This window comes from Panthera leo, chromosome C1 (assembly GCF_018350215.1).
Source record: "Panthera leo isolate Ple1 chromosome C1, P.leo_Ple1_pat1.1, whole genome shotgun sequence".
Taxonomy (NCBI): Eukaryota; Metazoa; Chordata; class Mammalia; order Carnivora; family Felidae; genus Panthera; species Panthera leo.
Window position 1 is genome coordinate 11,658,342 of NC_056686.1, and position 27,358 is coordinate 11,685,699.

The 27,358-nt window shown below is 59.7% G+C and overlaps 1 protein-coding gene across 2 annotated transcripts; it reads right to left on the reverse strand.

The window, feature by feature from the left end:
• EPHA2 (EPH receptor A2) lies at nt 1–27,358 on the reverse strand. 2 transcript variants are annotated; one of them, XM_042952188.1, is made up of 17 exons: nt 27,171–27,333; nt 22,561–22,628; nt 20,175–20,844; nt 11,962–12,117; nt 11,530–11,862; nt 10,636–10,751; nt 9,787–9,940; nt 9,206–9,305; nt 8,641–8,696; nt 8,314–8,439; nt 8,031–8,216; nt 7,776–7,837; nt 7,456–7,665; nt 7,099–7,248; nt 6,228–6,421; nt 5,467–5,622; nt 1–880 (listed from the first exon to the last, which is right to left on the reverse strand). In XM_042952188.1, the coding sequence occupies exons 1-17, from the start codon at nt 27,253–27,255 to the stop codon at nt 775–777; spliced, it is 2,928 nt and encodes a 975-aa protein (XP_042808122.1). In that variant the 5' UTR covers nt 27,256–27,333; the 3' UTR covers nt 1–774. The 2 variants fall into 2 exon arrangements, with proteins under 2 accessions (XP_042808122.1, XP_042808123.1); XM_042952189.1 differs by lacking the exon at nt 22,561–22,628 and having other exon boundaries at nt 27,171–27,358.

Genomic DNA, 27,358 nt, shown 5'->3' on the forward strand with positions numbered 1-27,358 from the left:
AGGTTCGAAAAAAAATACCCAACAAAACAAAATCGTTAACACTGACAGAGTAGCGAATGCTGTCTAAAGGGGAGGGAGACCGGATGGACCGGCCCCCAGCCTGGGAATGTCTGACACAGGCCATCGTCTGTCCCCAGCCCCGGCCAGGCCCCCTGCCACACACACATACTCTCCACAAAATATAAAATATATATTTAAAAAAACCTCAACACAACCAAGCATCCTGCGAGGGCCCCGGGGAAGCAAGAGTTGGCCCGCTGGGGCTGAGGACAGGGCCTGGGGGGCTGAGGAAGGCACCAGAGGGACAGGGGAACCACCGTGGGTCTTGCCCAGCTGAGTTTGCTGGCTGTCCGATTCTTGCTCGTGGGTGGGACTTGAGGTACCCTGTTCACATGGCCACAGGCTAACCCCTCCCCTCCACCTCCCAAGACAGCAAAGGGGAGGTCAGTCTGGAAATGTCCTGTGTGTCTGTCTGAATGCCTTGGCGGGGCTCCTGCCCCAGGGGGTGCTGGGGCCATGGGGGTGCCTGCTAAGTGCTTGGCAGTCTGTCCTTCGTAGATGAACAGGCCCCCAGCTCGGGGTCCCTGAGCGTGTCCTCAGTTTAGGCCAAGGTGTCGTCCAAGACTACCCCCCCCAGCAGAGGCCTCAGGGTGGCATCCATATGGAATAACTAAAAATAAATAAGGTCCCTGGTGGCCCAGTGCAGAGCAGGCCGAGAGGCCACTCCATTTCTTCAAGTATTCTTGGCCGAGGGGGTTCGAGGCCGGCTGGGGCTCAGATGGGGATCCCCACTGTGTTCACCTGGTCCTTGAGTCCCAGCAGGCTGTAGGCGATGCGTTTCTGGTGGCCGGGCAGCCGCACCCCAATCCTCTTGATGTCGCTGTGGGTGAGGAAGAGAGGGAGTTAGGGGCTGGCTGGGGAGAGGTAGGGGAGAAGAGGGGGGCACGGAGGGGGGCAGAGGCCTGACGGGAGGTTCTACATCCCGAAAGCTCACTAACATCGACAAAGTTAAGAAAGCGAGAGAAGCCCTGATTCTGGGGGCACCTGCGGGGCTCTGCCAGTTAAGCGTCCGACTCTTGATTTCGGCTCAGGTCTTGATCTCACGGCTCGTGAGTTCGAGCCCCACGTCAGGCTCTGTGCGGACAGCCCAGAGCCTGCTTGGGATTCTCTCTCTCCCTCTCTCTCTGCCCCTGCCCCCCAAAATAAATAAATAAATAAATAGATAAACAAACTTAAGTACCCATAAAGAACAGAAGCACCAACTCTAGAAGCTCCCCCCCGCCCCCAATCAAATCTGCACAATGATCTGTACAGCAGGTGCTCTTTACATCTCCATTTTGCAGATTAGAAAACTGAGACTCGGAGAGGTGAAGTCACACAGCTGGGAGGCGGAAAGAGCTGGAAATTGACCAAGCCGCGAACCAGACTCTGGGTCGGTCCTCTTCCCCAGGCAGCGCTGACACCATCATCAGTTGCAGGGGAGGGGGGGGCAGGGGGCAGGGGGCAGGGACCCTCTAGGGGTGTTACTCAAAGCTCTCCCCCCAAGGTGTCTTCCCAGCCACCGCTTCATTTCACCCCTACTCCCTCCGGGCGCCCACTGCTAACAACTGAGGAAGAACTCAGGAACCGCTCCCAGCGGGACCTCGAAGGTTAAAGTTCTGTCGGCTTCCAATGGGAGGGGCTTGCGCATCACCAGTCAGGTGACCAGGTCGCACTGAGGCAGGTGTTTTCCCTTTAGGAACCTCAATTTCCTCACCTGTAAAATGGGATGAGTACCTAGCCGAAGGCTGGCAGACCCCAGAAACTGGTGGCAGAGAGGGGGGAAAAGCGGCATGGGTGCCAGATGGAAAGACGTGCCCAGGAGCCCACAGCCCCCTCCCGCCCCCCTTTCCATGCCTCTCCATCCTCTTATAAAACCACTTATGCTCCCAGGAGCCCTGGAGCAGGATGTTTATTGCTCACTCTGGGACTTTTCCCCTCCACCACCCGCACCCACCAGCCCAAACCCATGAAAACACCCAGGTTTTTATGGGCCGTCTCCTGGCTGTAAATGAAACTAATTATATGGTGCGAGCTCCTGTTTGCAATTCCGGAGACATGACTTTCCCACAGGCTCTGGGAGACCTCGGAGAAGAGCTGAGCGGGGAAGGGCAGACCCAGGGGCGCGGGGAGGGTGGCTCACGGACCTCCAACAGGGGCTGGCTGCTCCCACCATGGCAGGAAGGCCAGAAGTCCGACACCTGGGAGAACGTCCTGACCAAGCACCGCGGGCCATTCTGACCGAAACAGCCAGGGGTGCTGAAAACGCAGCGCTGCTTTCCCCACACCTATAGGTCTCAGAGTGCGCTCCCAGGGAACTCGGAGAGTTACGACAGAGACCTAGTCCTCTGGGCTCCAGGACAGGCCTGGTACACAGTAGGTCCTCAAGGAGTACCTACTGAATGAATGAATGGCTGCTTTGGGGGACACGGAGCCAGTTCCCTGGGCCGCCCTGGGCCCCTCTCCCAAATCGGTGTAGTTAATCTGACAGGGTGAGAGCGGAGGTTGTTCCCGGGACCCACCTGGGAACAAAAACCCTGGGCTGGGAGGCAAGAGGCCAAATTCTAGTCCCAGACTTCATCAAAGCCTTGAGCAGGTCCTGTCCTGTCTTTGGGTCTCAGTTTCTTTATATGTAAAATGGGAAGCTTTGGTGAGACGCTCCTGAGCCACCCACCCCAACTCCGTCCTCTTTCAACACAAAAGAGACCCCGATACCTTCCCTGCCTCATTTGCTAACCAGAGACCCAAAAGACGAGAATCACAGACCCACTGATGCCTGTGGGAGGCATGTGACCAAAACAGGCCTTTGTAGACCATCCCAAGCCTGTTCCTGCCTCAGCCTCAGTCTCCCTCTTGCCATTCCCATCGACTCTCATCATGGGGGTAGGGAGACACGTGACGGGGGCTACCTTTCCTCTAAGGTCTCTCAAGGCCAACCCCGGTCCTGGGAAATTCAAAGGCCACACCTCCCCTGCCTACTGTGTGCTGGCCTGGCCACAAAGAGTGAGAGAGGGCTCCTGGAGCCTCACATGTGAATGATCCGTGGCCTCAGCAAACAGTCCGTCGGCACAAGCCCACGCTGAGGGCACGAAGAGACCATAAGCCCCATCAGCCTGTGCCTCCGTCACAGAAAGCTGTATTGTGTCACCCCAGACACGGGACAGGGCGTTTTCCTGGGGCACAACGTCCCCTACTTCCTTAGTTCCTCAAAAGACAGGTAGAACCACTAGTCTAGCTAGACCCTCGAGCAACTCCAAAATAGTGTGGTGGATGCTCGACCTGAGGAAAGGTGGCCGCCGTGGGACCGCAGGAGAACAAGCAGCCAGCTCCTTGGGAGGGACCAGAGTGGGGTAGGGAAGGGACACTGGAGCCTAAACCCCGACCCCATCGGGGAAAGTGCTGAGTTCTGAGACCAGCTCACTGCCTCCCACCGGGACTCACGGCATGTGTAGACACAACCCTCAGGGTAAAAAAGTGCTCTAAGATCCCCATTCATTTCATTTATTTGAAATCAAGAAGGAGGCAGTGGTGGTGAGTCACACAGGCCTGAGCTCTGAGCACCACCGAGCTGGTGGGAGGAGGAGGGAGCATGGAATGACTTCCTGCCTTTATTCAGGCCTTTCAAAACACAGCACACATGCACACACACACATATACACAGCCTCCCTCCATCCAAGATAGCCCTGTCCCTGCTCGTGGGAAAGGAATTGGCCAAGGAGCACCCCGGGCTATTTCGGGAAGCTTCCAAGAACATGTGTTTCCTGTAAGCACTTCACCTTGCCCTCAGCTCTGCTCACCCACAAGAGAATCTGTGCTGTCCCTGGTGGGAGCCCCTGGAGGGGCAAAGGGGCTGTTCCAGGAGGGGGCCCAGGAACCCTGGCATTTGCCCACAGGCTTCAGGCGGAAAGCGAGGGGGTGGAGGAGAGAGGAGAGTGATGTGGATTAAGCCCCTAAGGGGTGCCATGTGCTGTCACCTGAACTGTACCCATGCAATCTGTACAGCAGGGAAATGCAAACCAAGGCCCAAAGATGGACCCTAATTTGACCAAGGTCCCCTGCGAGGAAGCGGCAGATGTGGGGCCTGAAGCCAAAGTGTGACTGCACAGCCCGAGCTTGGGACCCTGCCGCTGGCCGGCAACAAAAATATCCTGGGACCCGTCTCCTCTCTCCTCGTCTCCAGGCCTCCCCCCGGCCAGCTCTGTCCCTGTCTGATTCCCCGTCCCCTGGGATGGGCCGTGGCCTGGTTGAAGAAGCTTTGACCAGCCGTCAGAAGCCCAGCTGAGCGGTCTTCAAAGCCCCTGGAGAATATTCCTGCTCAGGCCCAGATCCCAGAACTTCTGTGACCCCGAACTGTGGGAGGCCCAGATTGACCCCTCCGTGTGATTCCCAAAACCTCCCAGCCCCAGGGCCCATTCCGGCCCTGACCTTGGACCCTCTACGAGCTGGGCTATTGGGACCTAATGCTATTTTTGGAGGCACAAAAGGCTAAGAGGATAATATCTTCTCCCCGCCGGGGCAGGAAGAGGTGTCCGAGCCAAGGCCATGCCGGGAAAGTTCCCCGATGTTGGAGGGGAAAGCAGAGCTCCCACAGGGCGGCCTGACACAGGGCTGTGCCCTGAGCCAGGGCCGGGGCAACTGGCACTTCTTGTCAGGCTGGACTGCAGGCCCAGAGTCAACCACCTGGGGAGACGTGAAGTCCAAGGGCTCTGCCCGTTTCTTTTCGGCATCCTGGGCAGGAATGCTGCCCCTACCTGGCTGTGTGACCTTAGGCAAGCTACATAACCTGGCAGCCTCGGTTTCCGCACCTGCTAAATGGGGGAAGTAGTAACATCTACTCATCACAAGGCAATCAGGAAATTCAAGGAGACACCAGCTGTGAAGACAAGCCTTTCTTTCCCCCAGATTCCCAGCTACAGACCGTGTGCCCTGAGGTGGGCCACGTAACCTCTCTGAACCTCAGTTTCTCCACGAATGACCTCCGTGGTCCCTGCGCTCTGGGCCCTCACTGGCCAGGGCTGGAATCCTGCTGCTCCCCTAGTGGCCATGGGACCCTGGGCAAGTCACTGCCGTTCTCTGCACCCCCTTTTCTCACGCGTCTGGCGGGAACATTGACAAGACCACCTGTCGAGCTAGCATGCACACGGATTCAAAGTGCTCAGGCTCACAGCTGGCGCGTAGTCGGCCCTCGATAAACACTGCTCTTATTACAATTACTATTATTTTCCCATTCTGGAAAAAAAAGATGCAGGAAGACGGAGGGGGGGGGCGGGGGGGGTGGGTAGCCAGGAACGAGTGCCCAGAACTGCTGGCTGCCGGCCTGGTTCTGCCCTTCCTGTGAAGCCTCTCTCCCCCGAGAGAGAAAGAGAGAGTAAGGGGGAGCGGCGGGGAGGTGGGGAGAAGGGTGGGGGGTGGGGGGGCCAGACTCACTCATTGGTCATCTGCACCACCTTCTCGATGGCGGTGTAGCCGGCCGCCAGGAAGTGCTCTGTGTACTGCTGCATCTTGATGGACTCGAGCCACTCGGACACCGTGCGAAAGGGCACGCCCTCTGAGCCACTGGTGCTGGGCAGCCGGATAGACACGCTGTAACAGGAAGCCCCCACCGGCCAGTGAGGGACTGTCGCATCCAGGCTCCAAGCCTGCTGCTCCCTAAACCTGGGCAATTCGCCCAGCTGCCCCGTGCCTCAGTTTCCTTACCTGGGCAACAGGGAAGCCAGATCAGGCAGGGTTCAGGGAGACAGGCTGGCACGTCGCGAGCCCTCAGCGTTTACAGCTCCTGCTGCCCCCTCTACCCCCGCTGGCAACGCCACCACCAATAACCACAAAATAATGAAATGTTAAGATTCAGGTTCCTGGGGGCACAGCCCCAGCCTGGCCACCTGCCAGCACATAAAACACTTAATCGCCCTGTCTCAGCTTCCTCATCAACAAAAGGCGCATAATTACAGGACCCATCTCATCGGTTGTTTGAATGAGTTAAAACATGTTAGGCACGGCGCACACTGCCCAACACATTTCCCATATATGTCGATGGCGTCCATTGGCATGACCTGAGCCCCTGTCCAGTGTAAGTAAAGCCCCCGTGTAAGTGCCGAGCCCCCTGTCCGCTAGCCCTGGCCGGTCGCTGCACTGAAGCAGCTCAGGAGTCAAAAGTAGGGGCCGCCATGCACAGAGGATATGGAACTAACCGGGGGTCAAAGTCAGCCAGGGTCTTGAGGGAGTCGGGAGCTCGGATGAGCTTGTCGAGGATGCTGACGATGTCGGCGAACTTGGGGCGGCGGGCGCGTTCCTGCTGCCAGCACTGCATCATGAGCTGGTAGATGGCGGAGGGGCAGTCCATGGGGGTGGGGAGCCGGAAGCCTTCGTTGATGGCCTTCATCACCTGGGAAGGCAGGACGGTCAGGCGTGCCTTCACAGGTGCCAGATCTGGGCAGGGTCCCCGAGAAGGCCCCATACATGCAGGTGGGCAGAGTAGGGAAGGGGAGCCCCAGAAACAGAGGGGATGGGCCTCCTTTCTTGACTCAGACCACAACTTTCAGAGGTACAGACGGCGAGTGCTAAGGGTCTGTCTCCAGAGCTCCACGGAGGAAGGGGCTCCTGACCCTGCACCCTCCAGGGCGCCCCAGGCTGAAGCCAGCCTCCCTCCAGTCTCGGGACATCTATAGGAGACACTCCTTCAGCTAGGAGCTAGACACGCCTCCTTCCCCTTCCGTGTCTCAGCCTCCAGGCTGCGTGAGGCACCAGGCATGTGCACGCACACACACACAAACGCATATATCACATGCACACGCGGGTGCACACACGCAGGAACACAGACACCCTCCCCCCCACCCCCCTCCATCGGCTTGTTTCCTTGTCCTTCCACTGACTATAATCAGGGACTGGGCCTGGAGCCCAGCACAAGGGCTGGCACATACTAGGCGCTCAATAAACATTTACTGAATGCACCAGACAAAGGTTAGCCCCCAAAATTCTTCTCTGCCCAGCCGCTGGGGTTCAGAAACAGGCGAAGGGTTTCAGTTCGGCTCAGGAGACGGCGGGCAGGGCGAGGGGGCCTACCTCATGGTTTGACAGCTCCCAGTAGGGCCGCTCGCCGTAGGTCATCACCTCCCACATGACGATGCCATAGCTCCACACGTCGCTGGCCGAGGTGAACTTGCGGTACGAAATGGCCTCCGGGGCCGTCCAGCGGATGGGAATCTTGCCACCCTGTGGGGGACCCAGGCCCGGTCACTACTGCCCCTCTGGCCAGCCCCAGGACTCTGGCAGCCAGGCCAGATTTAGTCAGGGCCCCTCCTCCACGCTCCCTAGAGTGTTCTCGCCTCCTGAGGGCTGTGCCCAGGTGCCCAGAGTGAAGGCTGCTTCGCCCTCGAGCCCTTCATCCCCGGGGACGACGACAGCGGCCCCAGCACTTACGCTGGTGGTGTAGGTGGCCTCGGGGTCATCTTCCAGCACACGGGACAGGCCAAAGTCGGACACCTTGCACACCAGGTTGCTGTTGACGAGGATGTTGCGGGCGGCCAGGTCGCGGTGGACGTAGTTCATGTTGGCGAGGTACTTCATGCCGGCCGCGATGCCCCGCAGCATACCCACCAGCTGCAGCACGCTGAACTCGCCATCCTTCTCCTGCCAGAGGACAGGCCCTCAGCCACCAGCCCCCGAGCCCCCCGGGGCACCCGGGGCACCCCGGGCACACCAGCCCTGGACCCCCCACCTACCCCAACCCACATCCTCACCCGAAGGAACTTGTCCAGGGCCCCGTTCTCCATGTATTCAGTGATGATCATCATGGGCTTATCTGCAGAGGGTGGACACAGGTTTGAGGGGGTGGCCAGAGTCGTGGACAGGGGGCACCGCTGGGGGTGGGGGTGGGCACAGCTACGGACCGAGCCCCTGTTTGGTAGCAGCCCCTTTTCACCCCCGCCATGGGTGGTCCGGCCCCGGGGCGGGGGGGGGGGGTCTCCCGTCTCCAGCCTGGTGCCAGCCCTCACATTTGGAGACGACACCCTCCAGGCGGATGATGTTGTGGTGGCTGAACTGGCCCATGATGCTGGCCTCGCTCAGGAAGTCCACCCGCTGCTTCTCTGTGTAGCCGGCTTTCAGCGTCTTGATGGCCACGGGCACCTCCTTCTTCCCCGACGCCTTCAGTGTCCCCTTGTACACCTCCCCAAACTCCCCTGAAGGAAGACAAGGCGGGAGGAGCACCCCGTCAGCCCGGGGAATCGGGCGCTCCCAGCCGGGTCCCAGGCCCCTCTGCTGGGGCGCCGCACTCACCTGCTCCGATCACCTTCTGCCGCGTGACACAGGATGGATGGATCTCAGTGGTGAACTTGAGCACAGCCTGGTTGGGGTCCTCGTACGTGTGGGGGTCCACGTACGTCTTTAGGGGCTTCAGTTGCTCTGGAAGGGAGCAGGAGGGCCGGGGTCACAGTTTGGGGAGGGGTCACCCAAGTGGAAGGGGAGGAGGCCACGCGACCACCAAGCTCCTGGCCCCGCCCCTTTGAGCTGCCCACTGCAGAGCCCTGGTTGCAAGGCCGTCCCCATCTCCACCACCGAGCTCGGGGATGGCGGGGCGGGGCATGGAGGGGTGCTGCCTCTTACCTGACTTGGAGAAGTAAACGTCCTCGGAGGACTGGCGGGTCCGCAGGCTCTTCCTCCTGAGAGAACCCCCCCCGGAGAACCAAACGCACAGGGAGGTCAGCGACCTGCTCTGGCCAGGAGCCTCCTGCTCCCCTCTGGGCGCTTGGTGAGCTCAGCACTCTGCTCAGCAGGCAGAGGGTGCAGGGAAGGCAGCGGGAGAGGCGGGGAGGAAATGAGCAAGCAAGCAGGGCTCGCTCCTTGGGATCTACGCCCCATAATGGCCCCTTAAGTGGCCATAATGAGGGCTTTCCTCATTAGAGCTCCCAGAGCTTCCTGCCTGCGTGTCCAGAGGAAGTGTGGACACACCGTTACTACCAAGAGCAAAGATAATGACCGCCACGTCCTGAGCTCCTGCGGCGTGCCAGGCGCTGTGCTGGGCACTTTACGGCTGGCTGCCTCTTCACAGCCCCCAGGAGGCAGGGATTAGATTACCATCAGCCCCATTTTCCAGACAGGAAACTGAGGTTCCCGCCCCCTCTGCGTCCCACCTCAGCCCTTGGGAAGCCCGGGCGGGGCTCCAACTGACCTGCGATGGATGAAGACGCCGATTCCTGCTAGCACCAGAAGCAAGATAACGCCAACAACCACACCACCAATCACCGCCATGTTGCCAGATCCTTCCGTGGCTGTCAGGGAAAACCAGCTGATGTCAAGGGAGTCCCCCACGCTCCAAATCACGGCAATGCCGTGGATTTGGATTTGCACCCAAAGGCCACTTGAGGGACCCGAGACATGTGCTGGGTGCTTTTACTTGTGACGGTGCATGAGAATATTTATTCCCATTTCATAGATGGCAAATGAGAGGTCCTCCCCAGGGAAAACAGTTAAGTTTTCCAGGTGTGTGGGACTCTCTCGGTGCCACGGGATTTGAACTGAGTCTGCCAATGCCGGACCCCACGTCCCTCCTTCTCACAATACTGCCCTGAATGCACGTCCCCAGCCCTCGATTCCGCCCCTTCCCCAGACTTGGGGCTGACCCCCACACAGGGCGATCCCAGGCCCAGGCTGACCAGGAGGGGGGCATCGCTAAGTTCTCCGATCCGTTTCCTCCTCCCAGATGTCCCACCTGTTCTGTTTCAGGGCCCACGTTCCCGGTACCCAACTCACACAACGTCTGGAACTCGTGAATCTTGCTGCCGGCCCCCTGGCCTTCCTGCGTCAGCGCCTGCACCTGGACCAGGTAGGCGGTATCCGGAGCCAGGTCGTCCAGGGTCACGGAGAAGCCCTCGGTGCGTCGCACGTTGTAGCTGTTGGAGTCCCCCTGGGGGTGGCCACGGAGAGAGGGGCCGACGATGAGGGCAGGGCAGGGGTATCAGCCCGCCAGAGACCACTCCCAGCCCAGCCTAGCAAGGAGGCTCACTTTCTCTAGCACACTCGACACTCTTCTTACAGATGAGGAAACCGAGGCTCAGAGAAACGAAGTGAGTCACACAAGGTTATAGCCAGCAGGTGCACGACCCAAAACTCACACCTAGGTCTGTCTGACCAGGTTGGGCCAGGCTTTTTTAAAGACCAGGCTTTTAAAAAAAATTATTTTAATGTTCATTTATTTATGAGAGAGAGAGAGGGAGGGAGGGAGAGAATGAGCAGGGAGGAGCAGAGAGAGGGAGACACAGCATCCGAAGCGGGCTCCAGGCTCCGAGCTGTCAGCACAGAGCCCGACACGGGGCTCGAACCCACGAGCCGTGAGATCATGACCTGAGCCGAAGTCGGACACTCAACCGACTGAGCCTCCCAGGCGCCCCCAAGACCAGGTTTTTGCCTGCATCCCGACTCTCTCTCCTGAAAATTCCAGCGCACTGTGTCTTCTCTCCCACAGCACTCTGCTGTGCTGGCCTGGGAGAGGTGACTGCTGGGAAAACCCCCGGCCGCAGTGTCCCCATCTGCAGGATGTGATAAGCACCTCTGACCAGCCAGTCCCCCTGCCTGCAGCCCAGCCCCGACCCTTCGAGTTACCTTCTTGCGGTAGGTGACCTCGTATTTCCACACACGGCTCTGTTGTGGTGGGGGGATGCTCCAGGAAACACTGAGCGAGGTGGTGCTGCGGCCCTCCAGCTTCACCTTGGGGGGCTCTGGGCAGGACGGTGGCGGGGGGGAGGGGTGTGAGGAGCTGGTGGGGGGCAGGGGGGTGAGTGCACCCAGACCCAGTCTCACCCACAGCCCTGGTTCTTCACATCCCAAGCGGGGTTTCTTTTCTTTTCTTTTTTTTTTTTAATTTTTTAAATGTGTATTTATTTTTGAGACAGAGAGAGATACAGCATGAATGGGGGAGGGTCAGAAAGAGGGAGACACAGAATCCGAAGCCGGCTCCAGGCTCTGAGCCGTCAGCACAGAGCCCCACATGGGGCTCGAACCCACAAGCTGTGAGATCATGACCTTGAGCTGAAGTTGGACGCTTAACGGACTGAGCCACCCAGGCACCCCCCCCATGCCCCCCCCCAGCTGGGATTCTTAACTTCCGGCCCCAGAGCACAGAGCCGCAGGCGTTGGATCCCGCGGGCTGGCACATTCGGGGTGCCCTACGAATATTTACGAGTGCATAAATACTAAAAGTAAAGCAACAGGGGACTCTTGGTATAACCTGTCTGTGGACTGGGCACTGTTCTAAGAGCCTCGTATATAATAGTTTATTGAATCCTCTCAATAACTCTATTCTTACTACTCCCATTTTACAGGTGAGGAAACTGAGGCCCAGAGAGGTCACAGAGCTCGGAAGCAACCCCACAGACTATGACTTTAACCACCTGCCGCTGCCTGTCTCCAGACACAGCTGCACCCTGGGCGGCCACCCTCCGGAAGCCCCGCCCGCATCCCGGATGGCCTCGGAGGCACAGCCGGGCCAGCCCTCACCTGTCTGGTTGATGCTGACACTGGCAGTGCGGAAGCTGCGGCTGGCCACCAGGCCCGAGACACCGTTGCGGGCCTCTACCGCGAAGGTGTAGTTCATGTGCGGCTCGAGGTCACTGACGATCACGCTGGTGCGGGTCAGCGCGTGCGGCGGCTCGGAGTAGCGCACGCTGGCCTCGCAGGGCCCGCACTCGCCGGACTCGGGCCAGCACTGTTCACAGGTGACGCTGTAGATGATGTCCTCACGGCCCCCGCTGTCCTGGGGGGGCGTCCAGCGCAGCTCCACTTTGGCGCCCATGCCCACAGCCGTGAGGTAGTGCGGGGCGGAGGGCGGGCCTGCACGGAGGGCAGAGTTCAGGCCCCGGGAGCCTGGACGTGTCAACCGGCACGCCACGCGCACCCCGGCCAACCTCCCCGACCCACTGCAAGACTCACGAGTGCAGGGCATCGACGGCAGGTCCTGCGGTGCCCGGAAGTAGCCTTCCTCGCACTCACAGAAGGTGGCCCCCTCGGGGGACAGCAGGGTGTGCACGGGGCACTTCAAACAGGGGCTCTCGGACACCTCGGACTTGAAGAATCCAGGGGAGCAGGCTGGCAGACACAGGGAGAGACAGTTCACCCCCTCAGCGGCTTCTCTAGTGGGACCTTGCCAGGGGACCCCGTGCAAGTTGCTAAACACGCCCCTGTGGGCCTGTTTTCTCTCCGGTGAAACATCTTCTGATTGTTACACTGCATGTTAACCAACTTGGATTTAGATTTTAAAACAATTAAATTAAAATTACAACGAGTGCCTCGCCCCTGTGCTCGGAACCTCTGCGCCCTCCCCACCTGCTCTCGAAACAAGGGCCACACCTGAGCCTGGCGTTCAAGGCTTCGGTCTCCCCTTTCGGCTTCCCGAGAATCCGACCTCACACCTGGCTCGGCCCCGGACAGAGCGCGCTGCCCGCCTGCCTCCTCTCCTTTGATCCATGCAGACCAGCCTGATGGGTCCCCACCTAAGGTTCAAGCTGCCCAGGGCAGTAACTACATCCACACCGTTGGTGCTTGTGGACGGACTCTCACCACCATCTCGGCTGATCAGCCAGGCACACCCGCTCAGGATGCCACCCCTGCAGGTGTTCCCCCACCCCAGGACCCGACTGCCTTCCTGTTCCGGGGCTGGCCCACCAGGAAGCAGGAAAGGCCGGTCCCCTCCTTCCCCCCCTCCCCCCGGCATCTTCCGTGGAGCTGCCTCCAGGATCGAGTCATTTCCGCCACTCACAAGGGCCGCCAGGAAGCAGCTTTTCCTCCCCCGGGGGGGGAAGGTCCTGTCCTGGCCAGGCCGGCTAGGGGCTCAGGCACCTGACTCCAGAGGCTTCTTCCTCCCACCAGCCTGTCCTGCTGCTGCCCCAAGCCCCCTCCTGGCTTCCTAGGCAGGAAGCTGCCCAGACACAAGGCCCACTCTCCAGGGCAGCCCAGGGCTTAGGCAGCTGCGCAAGTGGCCAGGGTGGGGTGGGATCACCCTCTCCTACAACCTCTTCTACAGCCCTACCATGACTGTACCTCCCTCCGGCTTATTCTGTGGACAATGTCCTGAGACACCTCCAACCTTAGTGCCACGTTCTTTGTTCTGTGGCACGCACCCTGAGATGAGACAAAGCCCCTGAACTCAGGGGACAGGAACACATGATAATGTCTGCCATTGGGGTGGGCAAGAGCTAAGGTCTGAGGAGTCAGAGTGGGGATGGTTCAGCTGGGGCTTAGAGGCTGAGTAGGAGTTCGGTGGGGCAGGAGTGTTGGAGGAAGGTCAGGCCGAGAAAGAGCAGGACTAACAAAGAAAACACGGAAAGTACGAGTGGGGGCAGGAGGCAATGAGGCTGACAGGTTTCCAGGGGCCAGATTGAGAAAGGCCTTTAATGCCAGGCCAAGGAGCCAGGACTTTATCCTAGGGACAATGAGTGCCACTGAAGGACTGAAGGTTTGATGTAGAGCAAAACGGCACGGTCAGATCCGCACTGTCAAGAAAATTCTTGGGCAGAGTCTCCCTCCTTGTCCCGTTCCCTGTGTGAGAGGAGGAGGGGAGCAGGACTGGGAGTCAGGGGACAGGACTCCAAGGGCACGCTGGCAGCCCACTCCTCCACGTGCTGTCACGTCAGAACCCCAGCCCAGGCCCTGAAAGGGCGCAGGCCGCAGGGCAGGGGGCTCGTCAAGGACAGAGGGGGCCTGGGACCCAACTCCCGCTCTTGCAGAGCCTGGAGCCCCAGTCACTAGCAGGGACCACTGATTGAGCACCTACTGTGTGCCGCTCCTGGGCCCAGCAAGCATCTGACACTCCTAGTCCCCACCACCAGCCTGTTAAACTGGAGCCCCGTATCATTCATGCCACTTTCGGGGAGAGGAGTCTGATGCCCAGAGAGGCAAGACCACGTGTCCAAGGTCAACAAGCTCCTAAGACACGAAACCAAAACCTAAACCCAGGACGCTCGACTTTGAGCCCCTCTCCTCCCACAAACATCTTGATTTAGCACAAAGAGAAATCAACATTTCTAAAAGGAGCCCGAAGAGACAGGAGATGAGTCCTGACCCGCTTCAACAGCCAGAAAATCCCAAGACTAATTTCAGAGCAGCTGAGGGTAGCGGATTGGGGGGCGACGGGGGCAGCGGGGGGGGGGGGGGCACCTCCCTGACAAAGCTCTTTTCTCAGCCTGGGCACAATAATGGCCAATGCAAAGGAAAGGTAGAATCGAGCCCGGAGTGTTGGCTGGGGAACCAAGCCTCCTACTGTACTTCAGAAATCCACGTGCGTTTTGCATTCCTCCTTATGTATCTGTTACATCACAAAAATAGCTCTCTCCTCCCCCAAATGTTCAAGTAAAACTGAAATTCCAGAGAGCTGGGCCATTTTATGCTGGGGTTTCACTCCCCCAAGTGCCCTGACTTGTCCCTGGAGGGGCCTGTGCGCTGGGTAAGTACCGGCTCCAGGTGTCTGGGCCCAATGGAGTGGGGATGTTCAGGGGCCCCTAGAACCACCATCACGCCTTCCGGCCCAGGCCCTCAGGCTGGGGAGGGGCCCACAAACCCCCTCCACAGCTCAGGCCTGGTTCTGCCCAGAAGGGGTTAGCCACCTGCAACCCCCCACCCCCCCCACCCCGTGCCCCCACTCCCCACCGGGCGGTTGCTCCCCAGCGCCCCCAGCCCTGTGCCAAGAGGAGGAAGGCGGAGGGTGGGGGGAAGAGCCAGCTTCCATTCTTTGGCCCCAGAGCCCGGGGGTGGCCTGACTGCTGCCGGCAGGAAAGAGGGAATTTGGAGAGATTTCCGCTGTGGATATGCTAGATAATACAGTGGAGAGGCAGCATCAACAGGGCAAGTACTTGCCTGACGGGAATGTGCTGCCCCCTCCTCCAGCCGCACAACTACGAGGGGCTGTCCTCGGGGGCCCTGGAGGGTGTGCCCGTGCTTGGGGGCGCCCCAGAATCTGCATGGAGGACACCAACCAACAAGCCCCCGCGTCTTTCTGACTTGGTTAGATTTCCTGGCATTCTGGACACGCAAGTGGGGACGGGGTCACGCACTGGGTGTTCGCACATACACAAACAGCCATGGTCCCTTAGCCAACCGGGGAACTCCTATGCATCCCTCCATACCCAGCTTGAGCGCCCCTCCACAGCCGTCCCAGACTGCCCAACTTCTGGCCCTCTTCTGCCCCATTAGGGCATCTATTACTCAATCTTCTGTTTACCAAATAGAAGTTGGGCACTTCCTACGTGTCTGGCACAATCTGGGATACGATAGTGAGAGAGATAAACACTGTTTCTGCTTCAGGGGAATGCACAGCCTGGCTTTCGTGCTCCATTTGAAATGATTTCTGCTCACATGAGGATCTTCTCTGAGACCGGCAGCTCCTGGAGACCAGGTACAGAGTCCCATTTCTAGGCGTCCCATGGCCCGGCCCCGGGTCTGGCACGCAGTAGGTGTTCGGCTAACGTCTGTTGACCGGATGGATATAGGCGAATGAGCAAATGAACGCGCGAAGATGGCAAAGCCTAGGACGTGTACGTTAAACACTCGCCACGGAAGTGAGTAGGGTTGCAGTGCCCTCGGAGGCCCTGCAGGGATGGTGCACCAGGATGCCCACCTGCCCGGCGCCAGAGCCCGGCCTTGGCACGCACACCTATGGAGAGCTTCTCTGGTGCAGGTTGCCTGGCAGGCCCGGGCCCCACCGAGCAGGGGAACTGGGGCACGGTGGCTGCGCCCAGAGCGGCACCCCGGTTTTTCCAGTTCCCAGTGCCCGCCTCTCAGATGGCAGCGTGGAGTGACTTAGGGACACACACCCTCTGGAGTGACGCAAATCTAGCCCCTGGCAGAGCCCCTCCCCACCAGGCCCAACCACCTCCCAAACTGGTAGTGGCGAGGTCACGGGGTCAAGAGGTCATAGTGGCAATTCACCTGGGGCCAGTCACCTCCCCGAGGCTCAGGGGGAAAGCGCGTGGACTTTGTCTCCTGCCCTGACGGGCAGCAAATGGTGACCCAGAAGTCATCGACCCTGCCGACGAGGGGAAACGTCCAGGGGAAATGTTGGCCCCAGGCCCCAGGCCCCAGACCCCGGTGGCTTCTCACTCCCCAGCAGGCTCTGGCAGCCCCATGTGGGGATGTCCCCGTGGCGAGCACCTTGCCCCTTTCACACACACCCTGGAGAATTATCTTCAGGCACATTCCTCCACCGTGCCAGAGATAAGCCTGGCTTCCCCCCACCGCCAGCCTCCGCCTCCTGCTGTCTCCCCACCACCAGCCTTTTATCTTCTGTTTGCTTTCCCTGCCTCCTTCCTTCCGTTCAGGGGACCCACTTACCTCCGGAGAGGGAGGGAGGGGCCACCCCACTGAGCTGCCGGGGTGTGAATTTGCCCCCTGTGTGAGCTGAGGGCGGGGCAGGCAGGGCACAGAGGTGGGGAGCGGCCATCCCATCCCATCCGTGGCTCCCACCCAGCAGGCCAGAGGAAACCACAGAAATCAGGCCCGGTGGCACTCCCCAGGAAGGGGACGTGCCCAAGAGTCAACAGCTCACAGAGCCGCCAGCCTGAGGATCAGTCATGTCCTGACTAAGCAGGGCTTCTGCCAACAGCCCCTGACACAGCCTGGGGCCACCCTACCCAAAGACCACCGTAACTAGAGCCACCCCCTGCCCAGAGGATGCCTTCCCTTCCACTTTGGGCCCCCCACCCCCACTCCCACTAGGCCTGGGCCACTCAGGACGCCAGCACTAGGACCCTGATCCTTGCTGCACGAGGTGAAGTCACCCAGTCAACAGCTTGCCCGAGCAATCCAGGTTCTTAGGCTTCCAGTAGAAAGTCACAGGAGGTGGACTCTGATCACTAGATCGGCAGGGGTCCAACCCACCCGTTTTACAGATGGGGAGAATGAGGCCCAGAGGGGACTTGCCAAGTTCATATCGTTTATGGGTAGGATACATGCCAGGGGCAGCGAGCTGGGCACAGTACACTGCCCTCCTCATGCCAGCTGCCAGCTCTTTTGGTCACTAGTCACTGTCTCCTTTCTCTGGGCCTCAGTTTCCTCATCTATAAAATGGAGCTAAAGTCCTCAGCCTTTCTGGGCTTGTGAAGACTGAAGGAAACCACGTGAAATGCTCAGCCTGGTGCCCGGACTCGGGTGTCCCTACGAACTGGGTGACAGGGAAACTAGACAGGAGACATCCCCAGGGGGCCGGGCCCCTTGAAGGAGCAGGAGCCTCCAAAGAAGGAATTCCTCACGGTGCCCACCTCCAGTTCTGGCCTCCCAGCTGCTAGGCTGAGCCTTTGGCCAAGGCCGCTGGCCACCTGCTCACCTGGCCGGCAGTGCCCACGGCCAAGGCGCCAGGCAGGGCCCCAGCAGCTCAGCTGCCGATGCCAGCACAGGAAGGAGAGACAAAGCCGCCCCGGGGGAGATGATGGTCAGCCTGAGTGACTCCGCTGTCCCCCCCCCCCCCACCCCGGGCAGGGCTGGGGGCAGGGCGGGGGACCGGAGTGAAGCTGGCTCATTCCTGACATAGCTCAGAAAGCTCTCCGGGCAGTGTGCCCACCTGTCCGATCACAGCACCTGGGAGGTGCCTCCCTGCCGTTGTCCATTTAACTCTTTCCTGAGTGCCAAGCTTCCTGGGGAAGGAACCCTGAAAAGAAGCGAGCTCTGAAGATGACCTGGGCCAGGTGCTCAGTGACCTCAGGGAACCCACACCCCTCTCTGGACTCCATCTGTCATCAGTAAAAGCCCCAGTGGGAGAATCTGGGTCCACGGCGCTGTGGAGGGCCAGGCAGGGAGGGCGGGCCCTGCACCTGCCTCTGTTTCTCCTTCAGTGTGCTTAGTAACAGCCCCCGATCACCCTCCCTCCTGCGCCAGGACCCGCCATCCAGGGACTACCCAGAGAGCTTGTCTCCTGGCCAGGAGCTGAGTCAGGGATTCCAAAGGAACTGGTCACTTCCCGCCCCATTTCCCGGCCCATCCTCCGGCCCCGGAGCTGCAGCACCACCTGGATTCAAATCCTGATACGACCACACGCCTTAGCCGTGTGACTCCAGACAAGTCTCTTTGCCTCTCTGAGCCTCAGCCTCCCCAAGGTGGGCCGGACCGAGCAAAGCGTTCGGATAAAGTGCTCGCCTAGCTCACACCTGCCGGTGAAGATCACTTGTCTACAGGAGTTACTGTTTTTCTCTCCACTGGCATCATGGTCAGGGGCTGCTGAGAACATCTGCAGGGATAAAGAGCAGCCAGGCTGGGGGTTCCCAGCCACCCGGTGGCCCCTGGACCACACCGAAGGGAATTTTAATTGTGGGAGAGGGATCTCAAGGAAGAAAATCCAGGACTCCGGGCGGCTCACGGTTGAGAAGGATCCACCAGGAAAGTCAAAGACTTGCTCGTGGAAACCAGTCCTCCCTACCCGGGGGCCCATCCAGCTCTTCACAAACAAAGCCTGCCAGAACCCTGACCCCCCGCCTCCAGGGGAAGGAAGGCTGCCCCCCGCCTTGCTGGAAAGAACACCCCCAACCCCAATGTCCACTTATCTCTGCAGGGCCCGAATCACCAGCCTGTGGAAAGTTTTCAGCTGCCCCTCACCCCCCCCCCACCCCCGCATTCTTGTGTGAGGATGTCATGTGGGAGGAGCCTGCTCGACCCACTGGGCTGCCTCGGGGGCCCCCCCACCCCGCAGTCATTGTCTGAAACTGGGAGTGTGCACTCGAGGTCACCTAAAGCAGGGGCCGCCTAAGGAAGAGAGACTCAGACAGCAGAGGGGAGCTGGGAGGACACTGGGGTGGTAGGAAGGGCCAGAGCAGAGACTACACCACGGGCTTATGGCCAGAAAGGGAACTTCTTATCCAGGGGCTTACAGAGCATGTTAAGCAAGGTTCTGAGGCTTTAAGAGGCAAATGGAGCCGATCAGAAAAGGCTTCAGTCTCCTCCGACATTTCAACCTACTTCGTGTGTTGCAGGATCTGTAGCTAAAAAAACAAGTAAAAAGCCTTCCTATTTTAGGCCAGAGATGAAGAGAGATTTACCCAAGATCACCCAGTGGGTACGTATAACTACAGGCACTAAACCCCAATTTCTCAACACCCTGCTTATCTCAGCAAAGAAATTCCCAGAGAGAGAGGATGAGCTGGCCTTCCAAAGGTTGGCCTGCATTCCACAAATGCCCTGCCCCACAGCCATTTCTAGAAAAAGTCACCCATTGAAAAAAATTCCACGTTGCTGTAGAGATTTCCGCTGTCACAGGCCCTGGCCATGCCAAGCCACGGCCTCCTGATGTGAGCTCACAAATGCCCAAGCCCCGTTCCCAGACAGAGTCCAGTATAATTGGCCCCTTTCTGGGTTCCGTTTGTCAGCAGTAGAAGATTCATCAGGAGAACCTGGGACCGTGGCCCTGGGGAACGTCAGATCTCACACTTCCCTTCCACTCTTACCTCAAGGCACACATTTTCCCAAAACTCCCCAGGTGGTTCAGGTGCAGCCAGGGGACGGAATCCTGGGTCCAATTCCCTCACCCCGTGTACAAGAGAGCGGCCTGAGACCCAGACAGGTTAAGTGACTTGCCTAAGGTCATGCGGTGAGTTAACAGGGATGGAACGAGCTCCAGAGACTGTATCATGGGTCCACAGCGCTGGTATATAGTAGATATTTAAATTATACTTGTGGGATGAATCAAAAATAACAACCACACTTAAAAGCACTTATGTGTCAGGCACTGACCTAAGCGCTTTATGAGCATTAAGTCATTTGATTATCATAAGCACACTACAAGGTGGGCACTATGTTTGTCTCTGCTTTACAGATGAGGAAACCAGGCACAGAGAGGTTAAGAAGCTGACTTAAAGTCACACAGCTAAACGTAGAGCTGGGATTTGAACCCAGGCATTCTTGTCCTCGAATCCTTGCTCCTAACCTTCCATAGTCTCCTGTTTTTTAGTGTGTCCCTTCTCAGTGAATGAGTGAACCCAACCATAAATAAGGAAACTGAAGACCAGGAAGGCTCTTGTGATTTCCACTAACAGACCCCTCCGCAGGTCAGAGTCCGAGCGGGGATGACCTTACCAGGATCTCACAGTTCCAGAGCCGACACTAGAAGCCAGGACCACAGCCCCCACCCCAGCGGCCCCTTTTCCTGCCACCCCTGTACCGTCACTCACCGTGGCAGGCGTCCTCCACCTTCTCGTAGCCCTCCCGGCACAGGCACTGACCGATGGGCACCAGCCACTCGCCATCCACCGCGCAGTGCATGCGGGGCTCTTCGCCCCCCGGTGGCACCACGGCATGGTCCACGCAGGTGCCAGCCACGGTGGCCAGGGAGGGTGCGTCGGAGCCCGCGATGGTCTCGGGGAAGCGGGCCAGGCCCTGCAGCAGCTCGGGGCACTTCTTGTAGTAGACGCGGACGGAGAGCAGCGCCACGCAGGCGCCAATGTCCTGGAAGGCCAGGTAGAAGCCCTTGCGGCTGAGCGGGCCCACGGAGCGTTCCTCCACATTCAGCTTCACGTGGCGGGCCTCGAAGTCGCTGCTGACCGTGATCTCGTCGGGCGCAATGGTGTCAATCTTGGTGAACTGGCGCTTCTGGAAGTTGGTGCCATAGTCCACATCCGACTCGGCGTAGTAGAGGTTGAAAGTCTCCTTGCAGGAGCTGGCGCCCCCCGGGAAGCTGTTGCAGTCACGCACGGTGAACTTGAGCTCGATGAAGATGCGCTCGGCCTCGCCGCGGTACACCCAGTTGGTGCGGAGCCAGTTGTCCTGGTCGCCGGCCACCACGTTGCACACAGAGTACATGTAGATGGGCATGTCGTCCATGATGTTCTGCATCAGGTCCCACTGCGCAGGGGGGCGGGGGGTGGGGGCGACAGGTGAGTGTGGGCAGGCGCCCGAGGAGAGACTGAGGCCCAGAGGCAATGCCCAGGAGGCAGAGCGGGGCATCGGGATGCTGTTTTATAGTTCTTGCTATAGGGGTGGGAAACTGCAGCCCAGAGAGGTGCTTCAAGTTCGTCCTCACAGGCTGCAAAGTGGCTGAGCTGCGGCCTGTCCCTCTACATGGACTGGGAGCCGGGGGTGGGGTCTGGGGGATCCCATGTGACCTCAGGTGGATCACTTAAGCTCTCTGAGCCTCCAAGTCTGCATCTGTAGGAGGGAGACAAGGTCTGCCTCGCAGAATTGCTATGAGGATAGATGACAGAGTGTCTATGAAATGCCAAGCACGTTGTCTGGTGTGGGTAAGAAGTGCACTGTCACACTGGCAGCCAGTGTCACCATCATCATCATCATCATCATCATCATCATCTACTGTGTGTGTGTGTACAGGTGTGAGTGGCCGGGGAAAGGGTTAAGTCAAAAACAAAGGATGATGCCCCACTGTTCAGGTTGAGCCATGTGCCCCCTCTGCCTCTCAGTCTCCATACCCCCTTAATCACAGCGTTTGGAACCTACGTGCTGATACCTACATCTGGCTCCCAGACTAGACTCTGGAGTTCGTTGGGGCAAGGACTGCATCTAATTCTTTTATGTAACCCCAGGGCCTACCTGGAACAGAGTAGGCGCTCAGGAAAATATCTGTTGAACGAACAAGTGAATGAATGAATAAAAGCAGAGGGGCTGGGGAAAGAGGCCTGGACTACACTATATGACGCTGCCCAAGGCCCCTCTCGAATGCCCTCGGGCCTCAGGTTCCCACGCTGTATCATGACTGGGTTGGATTAGGTGATCTGTATTTCCCCCCAGCTAGACATTCTAGGATCCTGGAAATCTACACAGCTACATCTCAGGCCTGCACAGGGCTAAGGTGGCCAGGGATAGGCACCTGACTCACGCAGAGCTGGCCAGCAGTGGGAACTGCACCCCCCCCCCCCCACAAGAAACATACTTCTCCCTGGCTCAGGGCCCCCGGACAAACTCAGCAAGTGCCCATTACACAGAGGGGAAACTGAGGCCCAGAGAGCAGCAGTATCTTCCCCAAAATCACACAAGGCTGGGAAAAGGATCCCAGTGTCTTGTCCACCAATCCTGGTCACAGTAGGGCAGGACAGAGGGGAGGAAACTTGGGTGGGGATGAGGCAAAACAAATCAGCCCCTAGCAGGAAGGGGAAGTAACAGCCGGTGGAGAAGGGAGAGAGGCCCAGCAGGAAGGAATAGATCCAGTTTCCTGGGCTATGGGACCTGGGAGCCACTGTTCCCTCTCTCTCCCTTACCTCTCACCTTCTGGGCTGGGACCTTGAAGATAGGGAACCTTCAACCCTTACCCTCCCAAGAGGTAGGTAGAGGAAACTAGGTGGGGGTCCTCTGAGCTTTGGCCCACTGGGTCATCCGAGGGCCCCTGCTCTGGGAGGGCCTTCAGCTGTCTCCCCAGTCCTTTCTGCCTCTCAGGTCCCTCCCCTACCTTCCAACCCCCAGCCTACCCAGCCTGGATGGCAGAGCCTGGTGTGGGAAGCGGGACCCTGAGTTTGATCTCTGGCTGAGCTATTTGATCTAGGCTGACCCCATCCTCACTGGGTCTCAGTTTCCCCATCCCCGTGCCCCTACTTGACTTTGAAGGCTTACCCCTTTGCCATATGGGTGCGTGAGCCAGCCAAGTTCCCCTTTAGCGGCGGCAAAGTCCAATAGTACAACTGGAAGAGATGGGAAGGAGGGCCAGTTAGCTCGGGGGCATCTCCAGGGCTCAGGCCATGGTGGGAAAGCTGAGAGCCCCCCAGGAGCCTTGACAGCTTCCTCGGCTCTCAGAAAGAGACCCCACTATACAAGGTCACTATATCCCAAAGACCTGTCCCTCGACAGACAGGGAAGTAGGGACCTGGGAAAGGGACGGGACCCGGTCAAAGTTACGCAACAGGCTGGGTGAGGACTAGGCCCCCTGTCTCCCAGGCCACAGCTCCAACCACACCACCCCCCTCTGGTCTGCCCCCAGCTGGGCAGAGCAGGACAGAGCTCAGCCCAGCAGGGGGACAGCAGCTGGGCAGAGAGCTGGGGCGGGCAGGACCGTTAAGTGACGCCACACCGCCCCGTCTGCTTCCTGAAACAAGGCCCCTCAGCAGGCATGTGGGCCTGGGGAGCGCCCATGTCTGCTCCTGCCACATCTCCCCCCCACCCCCAGCACAAAACATCCCCAACCCCACCCAGGCCACATCGCACACATACGCAGCACACATATGTACACACACGTCTCCTGGCACTCCAAGAAGGGAGGGCTGTTAACAGGTGGGAACAGCTCCAGGGAGGAGAGGGGGGACTGATGGCGGGGGTGTCTGGAAACTGATCTCCCCACCACAAAAGCCACAGAGCAGGCAGGATAAAGCTCTGAACCCATAGGGGCCTCTAGGAGAGGCCCAAGATACACACAGCTGGCAAGGTCCCCTCCCTGGGAAAGTGGTCCGCCTGCCATGTCTTTCTGACCCCTGGCTACTGCCCTACCAGGGGTGCTTGGTGGGACAGAGATGGAAACCTTTAGAGGGGACTTCCAGACCCAAGAGGGATCAGGTGCCAGGACCATGCTGTCCCCAGAGAGCCATCTGGAGCCCGGGGGAGGGACACACTGCCAGGGGCTTCCCTAGATCTGGCCCTGCCCTTGGGCAGCACCTGTCAGTCCACCTCTGGCTCTCTGCCAGGCTCAGTGGCTGCAGCCATGACCCAAGACCCCAGCACGGTCCCACCTTCATTTCCAAGTAAAGTCCAGGTAGCTTCCAGGCGGTGCCACCCTCCCTAGAGGGCAGGGACGCTGGGGAAACTCAGGCATGGAGCCCTATGCAAAGTCCCCGGATTCGGAGGGTAAGAATCCTCAGGTGGAAGGGGGAAGGGACTGAGCACACTTCCTCTGGACCCTGGAGCATGAAGAATATGGCCTCAAGAGGCAGCATTCCTCAAGACTAGGACTTGGAAGAATCACTCTAAGGGTGGAGCCCGGGCAGGCGGGGGACAGACATGGCCTGATTCACGGATGGGTACAGAGTGAGGGGGACAGAGAGGGTCTTGGAAATCCTCTCCTGGGGTCTGAATGCCTTGCTCCCCTGGTGGGAGGCACCACCACCCGCCGCTGACCCGAGCCAAATCTCTCTAGGAAGGGCCCGGCAGCCCAGACCGGCAAGAGGAAATCCGATGTGGCACCTGTCCCAAGGCTATGGGGATAGAGGAGGGTGGCTGGAGGGGGTGGGGTAGGGGCACGGATTTGTTCGGACATGCCCAGGGCCCAGGCTTGGAAAACTCACTAACCCCACTGGCAGATGGAATGTTCTGGCTACAAAGGAAGGGATCTGGGGGTTCCTGGCTCCAGCTGGGTGGGTAGGAGGACCCCAGTGAGTGTCCCCCGCCTAGTTCTGCAGATCCCCTCCTCCTCAGACAGGTAGGAAGCTGCAGTCCATGCCCCCGAGGGAGGGGGCTCATAGCTCTCAGGCTCTGAAGGGTTAACCTGGCACAGAGGGAACCCCACCACCCCTCCCAGAGTGCACTCCCCTTCCAGCCCCAGGCCTGGCTCTAGAAGTATCACGGGGCTCAATCTGAGAAGAAAAGAAGCCTTCACACAGGAAGGAGGCCTCCCCTGGGGGCTTCCAGCCATAGCCCCCTCCCAGGAAATTCCCTAGAACCGATCACCAGGAACAGGAACAGGAGCCAGGGTGCGGCTCTCTCTCTCTCCCTAAGCTCTTCCAGGGACTGAGGGCTCTGGTTCCCTGGAAGGGGTGGGGGCCTGGGAGCCTTTTGGCCGCCCCTGGAGCCTTCACTGAGAGGCCCTGGTTAGGCAGGGCCCATCCATGAGCCCTCGGTCCCTCACCCCACCCCTTCTCTGTCTCCAGTTCCATGACAGACGTCATCCTTAGGGATCCATATTGCTTTCTTTACTCAAACACAGCACTACCTGAAGGCACCCCCCTGCTCCCTGCATCCCTCGTTCACCAAAACTAGCTAATTCCTAAAGAAAAGGGGGAGGGCAGGGCCTCTGTGGGGAAAAAAGAAAAAAGGGCAGAGGACAGAGGGCAAGCTGGGCTATCACAGAAGCAAGCCAAGGACTTTCCAGGGCCCCTGGGCACTCTCCAGCCCCCTTCCCATCAGCCACCTCATCGGCACCACTGCATCTGTGCCCAGAGACTCTGCTTCCTCGGAAAATCGGCCATGAAACCACAACACAAGGGGCCCTGGGCTCTAGCAGCTCAAAAAGCCAGATGCTCAGATGTGACCCTCTCTGTGCAGAGGGCCCTGGCTGGCAAGGGCTCAGCTTGGGCCTCCCTCAGTTTCCCCATTTGCAAAAGGAGGACAGATTCAGTGGCTGCTGAGAATCTAACAGGTTCCATCTGGGACTCCAAATACATCCCGGCTCCTCTGCCCACAAGGAGGGGGCGAGAAAGGAGAAGGGATGTGAGCAGCGGTCTTCGAGATTAAGGGTGGAAGGGGCATGTGGTCTTTCTCTCTGCCCATCCCACTCCCATCTGCCCCAGGCAGATCCACCGCATTCGGCCTGAAAACCAAAGAACAAAACCCACTAGCAACTGCCAGCTGGGCCATCACCACCGCCCCCCCTCCACCACCACCACTGTGGGCACACCTAGGGAGTCGTCCACAGGGGCTGTTGGAGCCTAAGCAAAAACGCTCCCCCATCCCAGGACCCTCCAGCCCACACCCTTTTCCTCCTCAATCCCATGGAGGGGGTGGCTAGTCATCTAGGCTGGGGAGGGGGCAATATGGGGCCCAAGCACCAGACGACTCCAGGCACAGCTTGGCAGCTCGGGGTAGTGTCGGTTCTGCCTAATCCCCTCACCCCCAGGACAGCCTTCCAGAAAAGCCTATAGGGATTCCAGCTGTCTCTCCCCTTCTCTCCAAGCACAGTTCCCCAAGAAGGAGGAGGACCAAAAGCTGCAGGGTGATGGTGGGGTGGTGAGTATTGGGGATCACAGAAATCCCTGCCACCCACTCCTGCAAGTTGGGACCAGGAGCCCGGGACGCATCCAAGAACTGGGACAGGATGCACCCCCTGCCCCACTCCACCTCCACCAGCTCCAGCTCTGGCCTCTTTTCCTCCCAACTTGGAAAAGCAAAGCCTCCAACCCCAGTCTGGGAGACAGAAAAAGAAAGCAAGGCTCAAGGAACCTTCTCAGAGGCCTGGGGTTTCCTCTACACTTCCCCCTGCTGGAGCCTGCGGAAGCCTCGCTCTGCCCAGGCCGAAGGGGGAAAAACGTGTTCTCACTGTTGAAAACCGAAGCCGGCCTCGGCTGGGTGGACAGGAAGGTCCTGGGCCAAGGACGGGAGTCCCCATCCTCTCTGCTACCCTAGCTGAGGGGCAACGCCCCCATCCACACACCTGCCCCGCCCAGGGCAAAGTCTGCGGGCCCCTCACCCGGCGCCGCTCAGGGAGCGCTGGGGCGGGGGTGGGTGATTCAGTCCCCCACCCTCGGATGCCCGGACTCCCCGGTGGCCCTGGGGTGACGGCTCCACACCTCGAGAGACCGCGCCCCCACCTGCCGCATTTCCTCGTTCTGAGTCACCCCTAGCTCAGAACGCTTGACTTTGGGACTTCCTGTCCGCACTCGTGGCCCCGAACCTGACCCCCGAGCCTGGGAATGCCGGTTGGGAAGACAGGGTGGTTCTGCGTGGGCAGGTTGGCCCGAAACTCCCCCTGCACTCTCCTGCCCGCCTGGAAGCAAAAGGGGGCGTGGAGAAGCCCTCAGGGAGCAGGGGCTTCCGTAGGGGGCTCCTAGCCGGCCAAAGAGCCCCCTCCCCAAAACGAGGGGCCTCCACAGGAATGCTTCTCGGCAAAATCGGACCCAGCGGGTGAGTGAGGACAGGTCATCAAGAGACTGAGCCCGCGGAAACCCTCTCAGAAACCCCATTCTCCAAGGGGACCCTCGCGCCCCCGTCGGGACGCGTTCCTGAAGGCGCCGCCCGGGCTGCGACCGCGTGGCCGGCACCGCGGCCCCTTCTCGGCGGCCTCGGAGCCCCGCGCGCCCGGCCGCAACCCCACAGTCCCCGGAAGCCCGGTAACCCGGGCTGGGGTCCCAGATTCGTCGCGAAGGCAGCGCGCGCCCTCCCGACCCTGGCACCCGGGGCCGGGAGGCGCCAGGTCGGTTTCCAAAGTTGCGCGCGTCGCCCCGCGGGGCTCCGGGAGGCTCGGGCTCCCGGGGTCGGGCCGCCCGGGCTGCTGCGGACCCGGGCGGCCCCGCGCGCACACTCACCTTCTTTGCCCTGCGCCGCGGCGGCCGCGGCCAGCACACAAGCCCACAGCAGGGCCAGGCAGGCACGGGGCGCCAGACGCTCCATGCCGCCTCCTCGCCCCCGGCCCGGTCCTCCGCGCCCGGCTCCCGCACGCCCGCACGCCCGCCTCGCCGTCTGCTCGCTCCCGCGGCCCGCGCGCAACTTCTCG

What these genes read in the sequence shown, in the direction of transcription:
- EPHA2 (XM_042952188.1), bottom strand. Translation starts at nt 27,255, where the DNA reads ATGGAGCGTCTGGCGCCCCGTGCCTGCCTGGCCCTGCTGTGGGCTTGT. An exon ending in GCCGTCGATGCCCTGCACTC is followed by an intron (nt 11,863 to 11,961) that starts GTGAGTCTTGCA and finishes CCCTCCGTGCAG; the next exon opens with GCCCGCCCTCCGCCCCGCAC. An exon ending in AGGCCACCTACACCACCAGC is followed by an intron (nt 7,249 to 7,455) that starts GTAAGTGCTGGG and finishes GGTCCCCCACAG; the next exon opens with GGTGGCAAGATTCCCATCCG.